General features: G+C 38.2%; 1 protein-coding gene and 1 long non-coding RNA gene across 2 annotated transcripts; both read right to left on the bottom strand.

The window, feature by feature from the left end:
* Nucleotides 1–6,677: 6,677 nt before the first annotated feature.
* LOC139725641 (uncharacterized) lies at nt 6,678–10,929 on the bottom strand. The gene is made up of 3 exons (XR_011710559.1): nt 10,260–10,929; nt 9,792–9,889; nt 6,678–9,631 (listed from the first exon to the last, which is right to left on the bottom strand). It is a non-coding gene; the product is annotated as an uncharacterized lncRNA (long non-coding RNA).
* Nucleotides 10,930–11,853: 924 nt separating this feature from the next.
* LOC139725640 (uncharacterized) lies at nt 11,854–15,545 on the bottom strand. Its single transcript, XM_071636732.1, has one exon. It carries the CDS (start codon nt 14,781–14,783, stop codon nt 12,105–12,107), a length of 2,679 nt encoding a protein of 892 aa, XP_071492833.1. The 5' UTR covers nt 14,784–15,545; the 3' UTR covers nt 11,854–12,104.
* Between the last annotated feature and the right edge of the window lie 3,334 nt (nt 15,546–18,879).

Below are 18,879 nucleotides of genomic sequence, written 5' to 3' on the forward strand. Positions count from 1 at the left end.
ACAGTTCTGCCCACTTCCTGTCTTCAGCTCATTTATATCCCCCTCCGAAGATGCATACTTTCAAGTCTTTCAGTGAATGACTGGGGTCACTGAAATGGTTCGCTGCTGAGAGATATCCTGTCGGTTCTTTCAGATCGAGCTTTTGCGCTATATAGTTTAACTTCTGGGCATCTAGCGTAAATGATGCAGTAGAGCACATTGTGAGAGTCGCATGTATGGTTAGGTGGTTGGATACTGAATGACGGAGAAATGTTTACCACTGGTACTGTCACTAGGTGGTTGCAAGTTTGGCAGCGTGATTTACCGCACCTCTTGTTACCTTTGGGGATGTAGGTTTTAGTATGAAACTCACTCCGCACCAAGAGTGACCTCAAGTTGGACGGATGTAATGTGTGTGTGTGTGGGGGGGGGGGGTATTACTTAATGCCGCTGAAAGTTTGGGTCAAGCTAAATGTTTGCCTTTTCCTTCTTGGTGGTGGAAGCAAACTCTCGGACCTGAGAGTGATATGCAGTTATGTGGAGACAGTGTTTCCCGTCGAACACGAAGTAATTGTGTTTCAAGATGAATTCTGTCATGGACGTTATATCATCGATGTTACGATTGATAACCTAACTAGGAGCTGGGTAGTACTTCTCAAAATCAGTACTAGGTGAGGGTCAGACGTATTCAACTTTCAAGGTAGGAATTTTGATTTACTCCATTCGATTGTCCGGTAATGACTAATGTAGTAATTTTCATGTTTGCTAAAGCAAACAATGTCAATGTTGAGGTTTCAACGGGTACGGTGCCTTGATTGACATGGTTTTGACTTGTGTCAATTGTGAGTCGGTGAATCCAAGTCTAACGTTAGGACCTTTTCTTTACCGGTAATGGCATTATTATTATTATTTTCTCTTTTTTTTGGCATAATGACCTTCCAAATTTTTCTCCACATTTTTTTCTTTCTGAAATGTGCTTCTGGCAATCTCGAGCCTTATCTCAGTAATATTACTATTAAATTATTAATTTAATTATTATAAAATCAGAATCAAAACTTAGAATTGAAGGTACATTTTGGCCCCCCCCCCCAAAAAAAAAAAAAAAAATGTGACAAGATATAGTCGCAATCCTATACATATCACACACTAAAGAAAGCACACGGGTTTTTTTTTCCACAGTTGGGAGTATGTGGTTCTTTTTATTTTTAGCTTTAGAACCACATACATAACAGTAGGATAACAGTAGGTGTGCTTTTTTTAAATGTGCTTCTGGCAATTGAAAGTTATCTGGGTAATATGACTTCAAATTAACAGATTAATTGGTTCAATTAGAGTTACAGAGTCAGGATCCAAACTCACAATCGAAATAAGCATTTGTTGCGAATATTATAGGCCAATAACAACCAAAAACAAGAGGAGGGACTGTGAAAATACCTTAAAGCTGCAGAAACGAACTATTACGGTAAGTTTTTAAAAAAATTATCAATGGAATGAAAAATACTGCTTTGTGTTTCCCACTGCTGCAAGACGCCGCGGATAGAGTTGGCCATAGGCATGGCAGGGACTAGGCAGGGACCTGCCCATATCGGCGATCGTGCGAGCTGCTAAGTCGAAAAACTGAATTTAATCATTTCAGATTAGTCTGGAATTACATGTAGATTAAGTTTTCATCACTAATTCGAAATTTTGTTACTAATGTTAGCAGGATCAGCTCAGGGAATATAGAGAATAATGAATTTAATGAATTAAATGAAAATTTGTAAAAATCTAACTTTGAAGTTAAGCCTAACAAGTTTGAAAGCCAAGGCTAAAACTTAAGTAAGGCAAAGATGGAAGAGATACATTAAAGTCACAACATTCAATTCAAGTTCAAGTTTGTGAATTAAAGATTCAAAAAAGACTTACCTCATTTTCAGGCCACACATTGCCTGCGTCACCGATCGGACGATCCTGGTTATACTGTTGGGATGCTCCGGCCGTGGTGTACTGCACTATTGTCGAGGACTGAACCATGTCGCGTAGAAACACAGTGCATTAAATCGTCGGCGACCATCCGAACCGTCGTATACGTCAGCGGTGTGCGAGAACACGTTTTCGAGAAAAACGCGTTTGAAGTTTGGGGGTCCTTTGAAGTCTAGTGTGAAGAAATTTCTTGCTTTTATTCCCGATCTTTTTATATGAAAAGAAAGGCAAATTCCAGACGATTCGTATGATATATGTGTTTAGAATCATTTATGAATAAAACTAATGCTACGTTCACAAAAAGAAAGGCTTCCGCACAGGAAGAGTCGAAAAACAGGTATACGACGGTTCGGAGATCGCACTCTCAGTACGCGCGGTCATCCGAACTGACGTATCGGGGTGATACGTCAGTTTGCTGAACGCGCGTACCGACAGTGCGATCTCCGAACCGTCGTATCCTATTCTTATAACACGCGCGTCTATGCGGTATGCATGGTTACTTGGTATTTATCTATAAAACGAGTGATTTCGTGCATATTTTTGTGTGAATGCAACTATGCGGTGTCATAATTTCATGAGATGTAGTACAAATACGTCCAAGGTCTAGTTTTGACATGCATGATGAAACACTGGTGGGGGAGGGGGGAGGTTCCTCTGCAGATTTTTGCTGTGTTTTTTGTTTTTTTTTCACATGAATTACGCTTCAGGCATCAGACGGGTGTTCCTTTGATGTAAAAAACAAACAATAAAAAAACCCACTCCATGTTTAGGACACATTATCTTTAATCAGTTTGTATCTAATTTGTATCACGCAAAAAGTGGTTATACATGTATTGTGAAAGAGGTGGGGCCTACGAAATTATTGCTTTTTCATTGCAGCCTGCCTCTTCTTTTTCCTCTCATTTCATCTTCTCACTGCTCTCCTCCACCTCTTTCTTTCCCTTGCCACGCTTTAACCCTCTCTTCCACTCTCCAATACTATAAACAAAAACCAAAATCACACATCCAAACCTTGCTATTCTTTGTTATAATTCATGTCGCAATCATGACTGTAATGACCTAACTTTCATTCTTTCTAAGCTGCCAGGATGGATACCGGCTGTACATTTGAACCCATGAATAAAGATTTTCTTTTACAGCTTTAAACCAGACCACATGCATGGCAGACATAATTCATGATCATTCAGTTGGGTAAAACTCAATTATCAGCTTGCTCATCAGAAATAACAAGCAAAAAATTTACTTAGCCACATGTCTGTCTCACATTTTTTTTTTTTTAATATACGTTCAGGACTCTGAAACAGATGCAAATTAATTTTCTACACAGAAACATCCACACACACAAACATGGATTGTACTTGTTCACACAAATGATAAAAGGTGTATTGTCCTACAGACTTAAATGATATTCAAGTAGTACTATGAATATCATTTCACTTCCAATTATAAATACCGACATTTTAGTGTGCATAATAACATGATTTCCTCATGATATGAGATCACTGTACATAGAAGAGCAAAAACAAAACAAAACAAAGAAAGTGAGTCTTGAGACAAGGCTGCATGAAAATGCAGTGCACTTTAATATTTACAATGTATTTCAAAATCAATCCATATCTCACATCCAAAAAGAAAAGAAAAGGAATGAACATGTCCTTAAATACAATGGTCAAATTTTATTAATTTTTTTTTAAATTTACAGAATGATCAAGATGTCTGTGGTACTAGTAAAATAGATGTTGATTTAAATTCATTGATAATGAACATGTCCTTTTATACAATGGTTACATTTCCTCGAAAATTTTTTAATGTACAAATCAAGATGTCTTTGGTAAAATAAATATTGATCTAAATTAATTGTTAAACCGATTTTAACATGAGAAAATTGTACACAATACAGTTTATATTGAATTACATTCTGAAACATTCATTAGATGGAAATGGCTTAAAGCAGAAGGCCAACTTCCTCCTAATATTAGTGAATCTCTGATAACTCAGGTCTTAGGGCTAAAAAAAAAATCAGAATGATATGAGTTGTTATTATGTGCATGTTTGTGATTGTACTTTCATTTCAATATAACAGTAATATCTACGCAATGGTCCTGCAGAAATCAAATCACATTTGGACGGAGGAATAAAGCTATAACATGTACATCTTTCACATGAAAAAATATGACAATTATTGTTACAGAAATATCAAAGCTTATTATGATATCATAGAATGTTCAATAGCTATAGAATAGACAAATCATAACATGGCGAATTGTGGTGGGGAGATAGAGCTGAGTGATAAATTATCAAAAATATGAATACATGGACTAAATTGCTTTTGCATGCACAAACAACTGTAGGCATCATAGGCAAGCAATAATTAGTGAGAAGTTGGTCAGAGCTGACATTTTGCTGGGATGGATCTGATGGTGCTTCAGTGTTCGATTCTGGTACAAAGTGTGTATTGGTATCTCTTGAATGCAGTCCATGTCCTTGATGATGCCAACTAGAAATGAAGAAAACAAAAAGAAAAACAAGATACACATGGTGCATAAATATTACATTTGTTTTATCATGTTTATTCAAAGACTGAATTTATCGTTTCTTTGAAAGGACAAGATGTCATCCAGAGTACAACTCGTGGTGGATCCATGTGTGGACATATGGGGTGTAAGATGCCCTTATTGTTTTTGTTTTTTTAAACAAAAAATCAACAGAAAAAACTGGAGGACGTGCGTGTGCCCCCCACCCCCCCCCCCCCCCCACACACACACTTTACAGAATTCCTGGACCCACCCCTGACAACTGCAAAAAAAAAAAAAATAAATAAAGGTACATATTAGCCCGGATGCTACATTCTATGCTTGTGTATAGTTGATGTCATCCTTTCTATTTGTCATTATATGACAGCAATAGCATCATTTAATCGGGATTACTAATGGTTATTCCAACAAGATTGAGTCAGCAATATCTGGTTGGATTTCCCAATTAGATTAAGTGCTTTCCAAACACTCACCAGTGAGAAGTTGGTCAGAGCTGACATTCTGCAGGATGGATCTGACGGTGCTTCATTGTTCAATACTCGCATTGGTATCTCTCGAATGCAGTCCATGTCCTTGGTGATGCCAACTGGAAATGAAGAAAACAAAAAGAAAAACAAATACACATGGTGCATAAACATTTAATTTGTTTCCATCATATTTATTGATAGATTGACTTTATAATTTCTTTGACTAAGATTAACCTTTTTATAGCACAATTTTCAGATAGCCCTTTGCAAATGTCCACAAACAAGAGGGTATTTTTTGCCCATCAGCACTAGAGATCGGACAGACTGGTGATCTGCATTAATGTGAAAGTAGTCAAACGGTACATGCATCCTCATTTGAGAATTGCTCATAGATTAAATATCACTCTGCTTGGAAGGTCCAGGTACAATTGGCAGACAAGCTACATTCTCCAGTTGTGTGTTAGCCATTTGCTACAATATGAAAAGAAGGATAACATGTCATCCAGATTGCAACCACCGGTTGATTCATTTGGGACACATCAAGTGTAAGATACCCTTTATTTTTGTCTTTTTTTTAAACAAAAGAAATGAACAGAAAAACTGGAGGACATGTGTGTGGTCCCCCCCCCAACTTCACAGAATTCCTGGACCCACCCCTGACAACTGAAAAAAAAAAAACACTGGTACATTGTAGCCGGGATACTACACTCTTTGCTTGTGTGTAGTTTATGTGATCCTTTTTAATTGCTATTAAAGTGTATAAGACAGCAATAGCATTATTTCATCTTAATTACTAATGGATATGGGTGTTTCCATTTATTAAGGTACCAATGTGTGACATAGAGTGCAAAATTTGAAAATGGTTAAATCTTTTCAAACAATTCTTCTAATGATGGTCTAATGTGTTAATTTTTATAAACCGGTAAATTTTTCCAGATTCGATTAAGTTTGTCTGAGCAAGAACAGTTCAAATGGGCACGCGTCTGGCAAATTCCCCGTGTAAACGGGACACCAAAATGTAAAAAAGTCTTTTATACATAAATATATAAGTAAGTAAAACTATTAAAGTTTACACCAAATTAATACTTCTTCCAGACTCGATTAAGTTTGTCTTTTTAAAATTTAATGACATTTGGTCGAATTTCAAAGTTCGTTTCGACCAAAACCATATTTGGGCGACCGCATTTTCACAATTGAGGCCTTTACATTGTCATTTTGAGGCCCATCTTGGTTCAACATATTTTTTTAAACACCAAAACTGAATAATACCCAACTAAAGAACACTCTAATTTGTGGTATAGGATGTATTCAAACTATTTTGAAAGCATTCAACTGATTGCATTATGTACATGGCGAAATATCAAGCATTAAAAAATAAGTTCCCCGTGTAAATGGGACACCAAAGTTTTGGTGTCCCATTTACACGTGGAACAAACACCCAATTTCAATGGAGTTTCCGCTTCCTGTGATACAATTAAATCTACTGGAAAGCATACATCTTAGGTAGTCAGGAGCACAAATTACTGAATTGGAAAATGCACATAGGGCCAAAATATGCACAAAAGGTTCCCTCTGTAAACGGGACACCAAAAGTCTTGACGTCCCATTTACACGTGGAACAAAAACCAATTTCAATGGAATATAGGTTTCCTGTGATACAATTTAATTTGCATGTCTACACATACTTAATGAAGATTGTCAATAGCACAAAATTACTGAATTTTAAAATGCTCACAGCTCCACAACATGTACTAAAAGTTCCCCGTGTAAACGTGACACCAAGGTCTTGGCGTCCCTTTACATGTGAAACAAACACCTAATTTCAATGGAATTCAGGTTTCCTGTCATAACATTAAATCTGCGCGTCTGCACATACTTGAATACGATTGTCAATAGCACAATATTACTGAATTTGAAAATGTTCACAGGGTCAAATTAATAATCAGATGCTTGAGTAACATAATCTTATACTGTAGAACAAATTATCTGATCTGCTTTCCCTTTCCCTTTTCTCCCAATCATAGTTTTACTTTTACAAGACTGAAGTCCAGCATTTGAGAGAAGAAGATGTCGAAGACTAATCTCCCTGCCTAGCATGCAAGACCCATTAGCAAGAGTTCAGGCAACAACTACACCATGAAGAACTGACTCAAGACTAAGTTAGCCTCCCAGCTAGTATAGCACCTGACTGAAGTGTGAAGTCCTGCAAGACTGAAGTCCAGCATTTGAGAGAATTAGATGTAGAAGATTAATCTTCCTGCCTAGCATGCAAGACCCATTAGCAAGAGTTCAGGCAACAACTACACCATGAAGAACTGACTCAAGACTAAGTTAGCCTCCCAGCTAGTATAGCACCTGACTGAAGTGTGAAGTCCTGCAAGACTGAAGTCCAGCATTTGAGAGAATTAGATGTAGAAGATTAATCTCCCTGCCTAGCATGCAAGACCCATTAGCAAGAGTTCAGGCAAACAACTACACCATGAAGAACTGACTCAAGACTAAGTTAGCCTCCCAGCTAGTATAGGCTGTAATAGCACCTGGGTGAATGAAGCGCACTCACCATTGTTTCAAGCTCAAAGTGCTACTTAGTTAATGGGAAACAATGGACATTGCAGTTTAACTTTATACAGAAGGAAACTTTACAATGGACATTGGACATTGCAGTTCAACTTACACTTTTTACAGAAAACTTTTACTTCAAAAGTGTGAACTGATGTTTGATTATTGTTTAATTAATCATAGTTTTCTACTTACAGTGTAATTTGTAAGTAGATTATGCTTCTAATGTAAAGCGCATTGAAATTCTTTGCAAGCTTGAAATGCGCTATATAAGAACCAGCAGCTATTATTATTGTTAATAATAATATTCCATTGCACAAAATATGGTGCTCAATACAATAATAACATTCCATTTCAGTATAATAACAATATTCCATTTCAGAAATCAACTGTAAAACCCATTTAAACTTCCACTGATCATCATGTCTCTTTATGCCCATGAGGTTTAACATAGATCTGTGGACAGTTCTCTATCTGGGGGAAATTCAAGGTTTTGCAGTTTCTTAAATTGAGCAGTAAAACTAAAATTGCATTTCATATTAATACATTGTACAAAGAAAAGATTACTGCACTTCAATAGTACACTCTCTTGGTTATATTTTAGTACTGTGTGAAAAAAAATACAAGTTCAAATACTAATATATTGGTTTGTTATAGCCTGATTTTGCAATTTGGGTACATCCTAGAACAGTCAGCGCTTGCCATTGCAAGTGTTGACGACTGTTCTAGGATGTACACGACAGACTATAATGTGTAATAGACCTACTAACTTAATACTGTAAAAATAAAATACCATAGCACCTTGTGAATATAGAAAAACGAATAAAAAGCTGTATCTTAATGAAGTATAATAAAGAGAAAGCTTTCAGTCTCATACTGATTTGTTAATCCACACCATTTCCAACAGGTTGTATTTTGTCTGACAGTATGGAAATAAAATTGTGTAAGCAAGAGGCATTTCTTTACCTCAAAAATTTCAGTTTCATGTGTCCACATTTCAAATTTGTGGTAGAAATAGGATTGTCAGTTGAAAGTCGTCGGGTTAGTGCAATATAGTTATCGAGAAAGAAGCGATTTTGTGTTTCAATTTCTTTACTTCTTCTTTGTTTTTTGACATCTTATTTCCATCATACAAATACAACTGCATACATTCAAGGCTTGTAACACCCCTTAAAATGTGTGTATTTTCCTATATTTATCAAAAAACTCAATTGCACTAACCCGATGAAGTCTCAAATATGTTAACATTTTAACAAACATCAATTATTAACAAACATCAAGTCTTATCAAGCATAAAAGTTTCAACTAACATCAAGTTTTAAACATACTTACACTTCATGGAGTTAATTTTGAATTATATTGAGACTAAATTAATAGGTTTTTAAACTTCTACGCTACTTAAATTGACGAACTCACTGGAACGTTTTCGCTGGATCAACCAGCATCTTCAGCGGATGTTACTGCTCTGATTGTTGCTAGTGTTTCTAGGAAACCTCTGATGACGTCAAAGTTGGTGACGTCAAATGAGATGTCTCGTCCCCTCCCCCTTTGTTGCGGGAGGTCAAGAGGTTGTCCCAGACGGGGTCAATTTCCAACCCCAGGCATCTCATTTGACGTCATGACGTGAGGTCGTCAATTTAAGTAGCATAGAAGTTTAAAAACCTATTAATTCAGTTTATTACCGCTACGTATGCATACCTACAGCACACCTAAATATCTGGAGGAGTGGAATTTTTAGCACACCAGACCATTTTTAAAACTCAAGGCCTGCGTATGAATGGTCTCATAACAGAATAGGGACCAAAACCCGCACAGGTTTTCATTTTTCAATATGCACTAGCACTACTACAAAAGCACACAAATGTCACAGAGCTGTCTTGGTAAATAGTTCAGTACTTTTCTATTGTACTATTGTTCTATTTTTTGAAAAAGTCTTTCAGCATCTGTTAGGTCCATTCTATTTAGAAGGCGTGACCCAACCCAAACATATTCTGGTCCTGGAAGTTTGCATATTATATCGCGTTGTGGATGGGTGAAATAGACTTCGTCTCCTTGTGGCCAGGTATAAAGATTTCCGCTGCTTTGTACCATATATGACAGGCTGTATCCATCTTCAAGCACCGAAGCAACCTGTAATTTAGACACAAAAATGAAGAGTAAAATATAATTTTGAATCTTTCTGAACACAGTGTAGCTGTATAAATATGATCATGGAAGCTCTGTATCAATGAAATACTGAGTAACTTGATGTAGGGAGTTAGGTCCTGACAATGATTTAAAGAGAACTTACCTTAGCAACATGCATCTGATCTCCTTTGTTCTTTTTGCCAGCACTTTCCACTCTGACGGCTACAAAATCATGTACCTTTACCATATCAGTAGCTCCACCTATTTGATAAACACAACCAAATTGAATCAAGATTAATAACAATTTGTATTAAGTTGTTCTAAAATACTACTTAGAGGTTAATAACTGCGCATCAGTTATTTTGAGGGCATTGTGGAAAAATCTAACCATTTTGCCTTTGGAACTGAGGTCTAAAGCAAATTGTTAAGATTTTTCATGCCGCCTGAAAAATGACTGATGCAAAGTTATTAACCCCATCATACATAACCGTGACATTTCCTTCAGATCTATAACGACATTTCCACATTTTCAGAAGTAAATTCACTTTAAAATGCATTTTTTTAACAGTTTGTTGTGTATCTTTACTAATAAAGCATTGTACATTGTGTATACATACTAGTCGCACATTACCTTTATCACTGTCATCTGCCATGGTCTGGCTTTGGTCAACTCCGCTGTTGTCGCATTTACTCTCGGACTCGGTGTCATCTACAGATGGGGAAGCATCATCAAGATCAGGGAGTTTGGGGTTGATATGGGAAGCTTCATCATCATCAGGGAGTTTGGGGGTGACATGGGGAGCATCATCATGATCAGGGAGTTTGGGGGCGACATCTTGCTTGGCTCCAACGTCTTGGCTAGCTCGCCTGGCTGTGTCATGGCTGGGGGCGTCATGGCTAGTGGTCACCTTTGCTGTAATGACAACAAAATAAATTGTACAGAAACATAAATTGTGTGTATAGGAGGTTGTGAGCAGTGCATGATACAATATAGACCTACAGGTTGTACTGGAAGTGTCTTGAATTGAAGGTCGATAGATGTCAGCCGCAGGCCACCACCGCATAAACCGGTAAGTTTTAAGAATCTCTGCTCTGACATGTCTTGAACAAACTTTCTAGGAAGTCATCTGTAACATATAGCATTGGATATAAAGTGCAAGCTTTCAAAAGTGAACTTTTCATGTAAAAATTAAGACACAAAATTGTTCCCCAAAAAAGTACATAAATAGTTGTATTTCTTTCACTACAATGACTCGAGCATCTACATTGAAATTTACCCTTACTGGCCACATGCTTTGGTAATTGATGTGAACAATAAGCAATTACCCAAAATGACTTTATTAAGTGGTTAACAGTATTCATTTTTTGATCTAGCATAACAAGTTTATTTACCGGGGGGGGGGGGGGGGGGGGGGGGGGGGGGGGGGGCGCCTCCAGTGACGGTGGATATCATGCGCGTCCATGGGGTTTCAAAAAGCACCCTAAACACGTATTTTCCCAGTTCTGAAAAAGCACCCCTTAACAAGTATTGGCGTGTGAAACTTTACCCTTAACAAGTATTTTGTACGAAATCGTATCCTCAACACATATTCCGATAATTTGACCCCCTAAGCAAGTAGGTTACAACGATAATTTAACAACCCCATCATTTTATAAGTGCACGCTGATCCCTTTTTTATTATATCCCTTATCTTTCTGCTTTAAATTGATATATAACACATTGTATAAAAATAATCGGCTGCGGAGATATCGATGCTTAAAAGAGAGCATGTCGATACGTCTGGGAAATCTCTGTTTCGAGAAAAGCGCCCTAAAAGTTCTCCTTGCCACGCAATCACGATCAAAGCACACGCAAGTCAGTTTTCACCTCCGAACAATAGAAGGTAAGCCCTAGCAACCCCCGAAATGCTCATTCAAACACAGCGTCGGCGGTCTCCTCACCGACCAATCAGTGACCAGGATGGCAGGAGAAGCGGCTGGGCATAGCGCACCCCGCCAGCACGCACCAGTCGACTGGGCAGTGTGCGAGCTTCACGCTTCGGTTAGCGGCAAGCAGCAAACTGACCAATGAGATCACTCTGGTCGTTGTTAGGGGCGGAGCCGATGTGTGGCGCTCACTCCAAATGTTCGAACCAGTTTCTGCTTCGTTGAAACGCCAAAAAAAAAAAACATGGCCCAGAAAATTTATAAGCCTACCTCACTCGCAAATCGGACCCTAAACGCGTAGTTTTGGCTCAAAAAGTTCCCCCTTTTAGGTATAATAGTGTTTTTTAATACCCTCGCAAATCGAACCCTTAACACGTAAGATTCCGTGCGAAAAGTATACCATTTTTTCAGTATTTTAGTGTTTTTGACACCCTTATCACGTTACGTACGTTACATGCCCAGCCTTGAAAAAGATACCCTTTTTACGTGTTTTCTTGGACACGCATGATATTCACTTGTCAATGGAGGCCCCCTCCCCCCTCCCCCGGGTTTATTTACCTGTACTTAGTTGAACTTGCTTCCAAGGCTGTACATAAGCTGCATTTGCACATCTGCCACCACCACCTCTGAGACATGGGTAACAAAAGCAGGAGAGATTCCTTGTGCCAACTGTTCCTCCCTTTGTGCTCTTGATACTGTGTAACTTCCTTGTTCCTTTAACAGTTCTTGGGGCCCTCCCGTCTCGCCGCTCTCGCGAAACTTCTTCATGTTTTACAAAAATAACCGATCTCCTAAATGGACAGCAGCATTTGTCTTCGGTAGCTTCTTTTGTAACATTGGATTTCAGAAAATGATATAGTTGATCTGGGGTGCTGATTGTGGCAGTTCCTGCTCTGACTGCTTCACTTGCTTTCCTCTTAACAACTCCACTCTCGCCATCACTGGTGCCCTTACCATGCCTAGTCCCCGAATAGTTGTGATGTATGATGTGTCCAAAATCCTCCCTCCCGTAACTTATGTCCAAAATAGGTCCCTTGCTTTTATATTGGCTACTGCAGCCGTCAGAGAAACGGTAAAACTTAGTAATGTTCAACCCCCTGGTTGCAGTTAAATGCTTGGTGACTCTGCGATGGAATTCGTGCACAAGATGGTGGTCGTGGGTTAAATCATCACTAACCATTACAATACTCTCCGTCACAGTTTCCAAACATGTCGGACAGATGTAATATGTGACCACAGGGTGGACTGTTGCAGCATCGTGTGAATAATATGCGCTTTGAACCTCTCGCTGATGCTCGCACTTGAAATTTTCAGCAAAATCATACACCCCCAATACCTCATTCATTTGCAGATTCTTTCGGAGATTTTTTTCTTGATTACCTTGCCAATCCTTGTTAAACAAGTGTTCACTGAATGGGTCTATCTCCTCCTTAAGCTCCTTTACCAAATCCTGCACTGTTCCTTGTTTCTCTATTGGCTTACGTTTCTTCACTTCCTTGGTTCCCTTTTTGGTGTGGCATGTTGTTTTTATGATTGTCCACCGTTTCCACTTTACAATCATGGTCTTGTCAAGGTCTGCAAGGATAGGTTGCAGTCGTTGGTCTAACATATCCACGCCACATTTCTTGCACTTTCTGCTGATACAGGAATGATGGTTGAAATCCCATCCCGGTGGTTTCGGGCACATTGTTGCTTTGACAACATCATAGCCGTCTTTGAAGGTTCCTTTGTGGAGGCTGTTGATCGCTTGTATTTTCAAATTTATGTTTTCACAGTATTCACAAAGACAACCGATATATTTGGCTTGTCCTCTAGTTTTTACATGTTTTGGTCTGTAGCTGTAGAACATCCCTGCACTTACTGGGTTATCTGGATGTGCTTTGGTGTACTTCTGGTATAGATTTGCTATGGATGACTCCATTACATGTCTTGGTTTGTAGGTTTTTTTACTTACGAGTTTTTTATCTGGCAAAGTATTTGAGTTGGCTTCATAGAATTCTTGGACGAGTTTAATTGTTTTCAATGAGAGCGCTCTTCGGCCTGCTGATTTTTTTATTGCATTTCCCAGAAGTTTGCGGCTACAACCGAAGTATCTTCCAGCCGCTCTTTGTTGTTTATACTTCTTTATAGCAGCGAGAGACATGGCCATTTGCTTCCGTTTTGCAGACTTTTTCGGTCCTGAAAGGGCATCTGCGACGGCTTCCATCACTCCTTCATGCAATGGATTTCTGCCTGTTATTCCTGCCTTCTCCAGTGCAGCAGCTTTCAGTGGTGAAGCTTTCTGTACGAGGTCAACTGTGGTAGAAACAAAATGCGATCTTTGTTTTGGAAAAGCTCTTCTGACGCGTTGAAGGCTCTTTCGTCTGGCAGTATTAGATCTCACATCGATAGCGTCTTCACCTAACTCGGCGTTCTTTTCACGCATCTCAATCTCCTTTTCACGTAACTTTTCTTCCACATCTTTTACCTTCTGTTCCATCTCTTTCAACTTTCGATCCTTTTCTTCGTTTATCTTCTGAATCTCCATGTATTTCTCTGCCGCATATTTCTCTCTTCTTTTTTGATTTATCTTGGCCATTTCTGCTGCACTTTTTTTAGCACGTTGTTTCCTCTTCCTCTCTGCTTCATATGCTCTTTTCTTCTCACACTCTCTTCTAGTCATGGCTTTTTTTGTTTTTCCATTCTTCTCATCTTCCTTCTTTCTTGCATTCATCTTTCTCATTCTGTTTCTTGCAGTTTCATTATTACGTTCTTTTCTTTTCTTCCACATCTCGGCTTCTTCTCTTTCTTCTTTTGAAAGATTTCTTTTTTTCAAAGTTTCTTCCGCAGTGGCACATTGTAGCCGGTAGTACCTACTGTAGGTCTTGTCACGTTTTTTCAATTCAGCATGCTTCTCAGGGTTTTTCTGTTTTAGATTGTCTCGCCAATTTTGCGTTTTTCCTTTTCCCTTTGATTTGGATGGCAAGGGAGTAGTGGAAGTACCTTCATCTAGATTCCTATGCTCGCACCTAATTCGTAAGGTGTATGGTAGTGGCTGCCTTTTTTTCTTACGCTTTTCTTTCGAGCCATTTGCAGTGGTGCTTGTGGAAGCTTTTCCATTCCCCGTGTACGGTCGCATTTTGGAGCACCGCAAGCAAAACCTACAACAGCAAAGTACATTGGTTGACATTAATATGTGAAAACTTTGTGACAAAAATGGACCATAGGCCTGCAGTAATATGTGAACCATTCCTGGACAGCTTAATAATCATTAGACCGATAAGATCTGTCTCTAATTCGGGGGCTTCTCATTTATATATTGACTTTCGTCGGTCAGCTCCCCTCATCCGTAGACAGATGCTATACGATAGACCTATACTTAAGTATATTGGGTGTTTGTTCCACATGTAAATGGGACGCCAAGACCTTGGTGTCCCGTTTACACGGGGAACTTTTAGTACATGTTGTGGAGCTGTTAGCATTTTCAAATTCAGTAATTTTGTGCTATTGACAATCTTCATTAAGTATGTGTAGACATGCAAATTAAATTTTATCACAGGAAACCTATATTCCATTGAAATTGGTTTTTGTTCCACGTGTAAATGGGACGTCAAGACTTTTGGTGTCCCGTTTACAGAGGGAATTTTTCGTGCATATTTTGGCCCTGCACACGTTAACATACACCGCATACACACGTAAAATCGGCCCCCGACAACAACTGGCTAAATAAAATCAGGTTTTTCTTGGTATTGCAATAGTAATTCCAGGGGTGATATTCACTCTTGAAAAAAAAAATAGACAGGGTCTAAGTCTACTTCCGCGAGGGAGCGGAGCGACCGAGGAGGGGGGAGGGTGTGGGAGGGGGTGTCCCCCTCGTACGGTAAGGACTTTTTGCATTTTGGGACTTTAAATTGTGCAATTTTGTGCATACCTGGAGGGGAAATTTGGGCTTAAGATTTACTGTATCAGGACAAACATGTTATGATTTAAACAAGAAATCATATAGATCTAGATCTTGTTAATAACTTGTACCAAAAAAAAAAAAAAAAAAAAAAAAAATAAAAAAACTAAAAATCGGAATTCCGATTTAAATCTGAGGAATATCACCCCTGTAATTCATACATCAACAGCTTACAATTGCTTTCAGTAAGTTGTTGATGTATGAATTATTATTGAAATAGCACGAAAAACCCGGTTTTATTGAGCCAGTTGTTGTCGGGGGCCGAGTTTACCACAGGCACAGGTGCAGAGTTCTCCCAGTCCCACATGTACGGTAATTTGTTGAGATTTTAATCACAAATCCTTTATTAAATGCGACTGGTAGTATCTCAAAGTATATAGTCTAGATCTAGATATCTGAACATGCAGAATAATAAATCATAAATGTAACCAGAAGCTACAATTGACAAAATTATACACAACGTAAATCGGGACACGATTTAATTGGTTTTCTTTTGCACAATTTACGATGGGTTTACAACTTTCAATTTGCCTTTCAATACGCCTTTCAATTCGTCGCAATTTTCATCAAATCGCTTCATATAACTATTAAAATTAACCGCTTACACATAAACTTATCATTCATTAATTAATAGCACAATTAAGATAAACAGTGGGCGGCTACAAGATGACAGCGTAAATCGGGAAACGGAAATTTTCGTGTCCATATTTACGTTGTTCAACAACGACAATGCCCCTTTGGAAGCTTCTCAGACGAACACGCGCTTGCGACGTATTTTGGCACTTTTTAACAAATTAAGAGCATCAATAAATACAAAAATACGATACATAAGTTAAAGGAAGAACGAAATTACTCACGAATTTCTTGCTTAAAGGCAAATCCCAACCGTAAAAAGGTTCCACAGGGGCATCGTAAATGATGGGACACGAAAACTGTTTTCGTTCTCCGTCGATAGGAAGAAAATGGCGACCGTTGTCAAGAAGTACGTTGTAAGAAGCACTTCCGGGGCGTTGAATCACGTGGTCGTTCATTCATAAAAATGACCGATGGACTACTCCATTCTCAAGCGAATTCTTACGACGTAAATAAATCGTTGGGACACGAATGTTCGTATTTTTCGATAAAGTTGTAATATTTTCGACATACGGTGCTGGATGTTTTTGCTAAATATACCCATTAGTTAATTTATGTTTATCTACGTGAAGAACAACTGATTTGCCGCTTGCTATCGTTATTTTAAAAATTTACAGACCGTGGGAAAATGGGAATCCCTACGTAATGTTTGGGACACGAAAATTTACGTAGCGACCCCAACGTTGATTCATTGATTGCACAATAACGATGGGTTGCAAAATAGGCAACTTCTTAGGATATATGTTTATTCGTGATTTTTTCACATTATAAGCAAAACAATTAAATTCAAATATCATATGAATATTTTACAGCACTTAAAACAAAGGACATTATCTATATGTCACAAAAAAGCCTAAAAAAAACATGGGACACCACAGATTATTTGGCGCCAAAAATAAAAATCCCGAGATTTATATTAATTCCAATTTTGGGGTGGAATACCTTCATATGTATTTAATAAAGATATAAATATTTTTAAAATGTGTGTAATTGTTCAGAAGGGGAAAAGGGCCATTACAAACTGCATACCCATGAATTGACAACTGGCCCCCAAATAAATGGAAACACCCACATTCCAACAAGATTAATGCAGCTATATCTGGTTTGGTTTCCCAACAAGATTAAAGGTAGGGGATACCTTTTACAGACCTCCCAAAATGGAGAAAACATTAAATATGAACCTCAGGGGACTTGTTTAGGCCACTGCTGAGAAATTTGGAAGTCAACAGTTATCTACAATTTGAATAATGCACAAAACTCAACTACTCAGTAGTTCTGTGTGTCAGCCACACTTAAGCCTTTTTGTTGCAGTCTTCTCTATTTTTTAAAAAATCTATAAACACAAATCTAAAAGTATAAGAGCTGATGTAATAACATATAGAGTGTGTGACAAGAATGTATATAGAAATGTTTGTAAGTTTTGACTCATGAACTTTCTTCACAAAATATACATGATGGACACACATGCAGTGCATGGGTCTGCAAAAGTAGCCTAGTAATGTACTGGAATTTACGGTGAGCCCCGAAAAAAATTCAATTCAAAATCTAACAGTCAATAAAAATGTACTAAATGTGACCGTGCACCTCAAAACGAACATAAAGTCGCACACACTGATTTTGCGTGAGGACTAAAAATAAGTGAAACGGGTCAACCTAGCCGAACTTGACTTTTTCATATTTTCTGAAAGAGCGGGTCTTATTTTACATTATGCTAAAATTTGGTATCATAAAACGGGCAGGAAAGTGTGTTTTTTAAGCAGTTTATCTCAAACATATTGGATAGAACAGTGTGATTAGGTGTGTCTTTAGAATCCCTTTTTCATTTCTGAAAAACCTTGTCCACAATCTTCACTTTCAACTCTAATAACTTTTGAAAGGATAGCCCTACTGCTTTAAAAGTTGGCATTAATTATGGAGAGAATGTGTTAATGAGGCATGCTTAATTTCAGTTTAATCTGATAATCCCTTCATTGTTGTTACTGTGGTGGTTTACTTCCTGTTTTTTGTCCCATTCATCGCACAGCCAGCACGGTTTGGTAAAGATTAAGCGCTTGAATAGACACTGTACTTCAGAGCCTCTTTTCTCAGTTCACACTTTTCCTGAGTTTGTGCTTTCTTTCCAATATTTAGATAGGTTAGGAGAGTCCATTTGATTTGAGTTATATATCATTTTAAAGCTTAAAGTCTGCTCTTTTAGAAAATGGTCTAAACTAAAAATTCATGCCTGGCGACTTTTTGTTTGTTTTGAGGTGCACTGTCACAAATGTTACCTTCCACTTTCAATACTTTATGGGAGTTTCTAAAATGATACTCTCTTCAACATACCACTGTATTTATACAACTCTTCATTTAAGGCATGCAAATGGGATTCCCTACCTTTAAGGCTTTACAAACACTCACCAGTGAGAAGTTGGTCAGAGCTGACATTTTGCTGGGATGGAACTGCGGGTGCTTCGTTAATTGTGGTATTGGTATCTCTTGAATGCAGTCCATGTCCTTGGTGATGCCAACTGGAAATGAAGAAAACAAAAAGAAAAACAAATACACATGGTGCATAAACATTTAATTTGTTTCCATCAAATTTATTGAAAGATTGACTTTATAATTTCTTCGTCATCCAGATTACAACCCATGGTGGATCCATGCGGGGACACATGGGGTTTAAGATGCCCTTTTTTTTAAACAAAAAAGAAACAGAGAAAAACTGGTAGACGTGCGTGTGGTCCCCCCCCCCCCCAATTTACAGAATTCC

The sequence above is a fragment of the Diadema antillarum genome, unplaced genomic scaffold (genome assembly GCF_040938485.1).
Source record: "Diadema antillarum isolate AM-2024a unplaced genomic scaffold, OU_Dant_1.0 seq00000053_RagTag, whole genome shotgun sequence".
Lineage (NCBI taxonomy): Eukaryota > Metazoa > Echinodermata > Echinoidea > Diadematoida > Diadematidae > Diadema > Diadema antillarum.

Coding starts and splice junctions, on each gene's coding strand:
- LOC139725640 (XM_071636732.1), bottom strand. CDS start 14,783: ATGGTTCACATATTACTGCAGGCCTATGGTCCATTTTTGTCACAAAGT.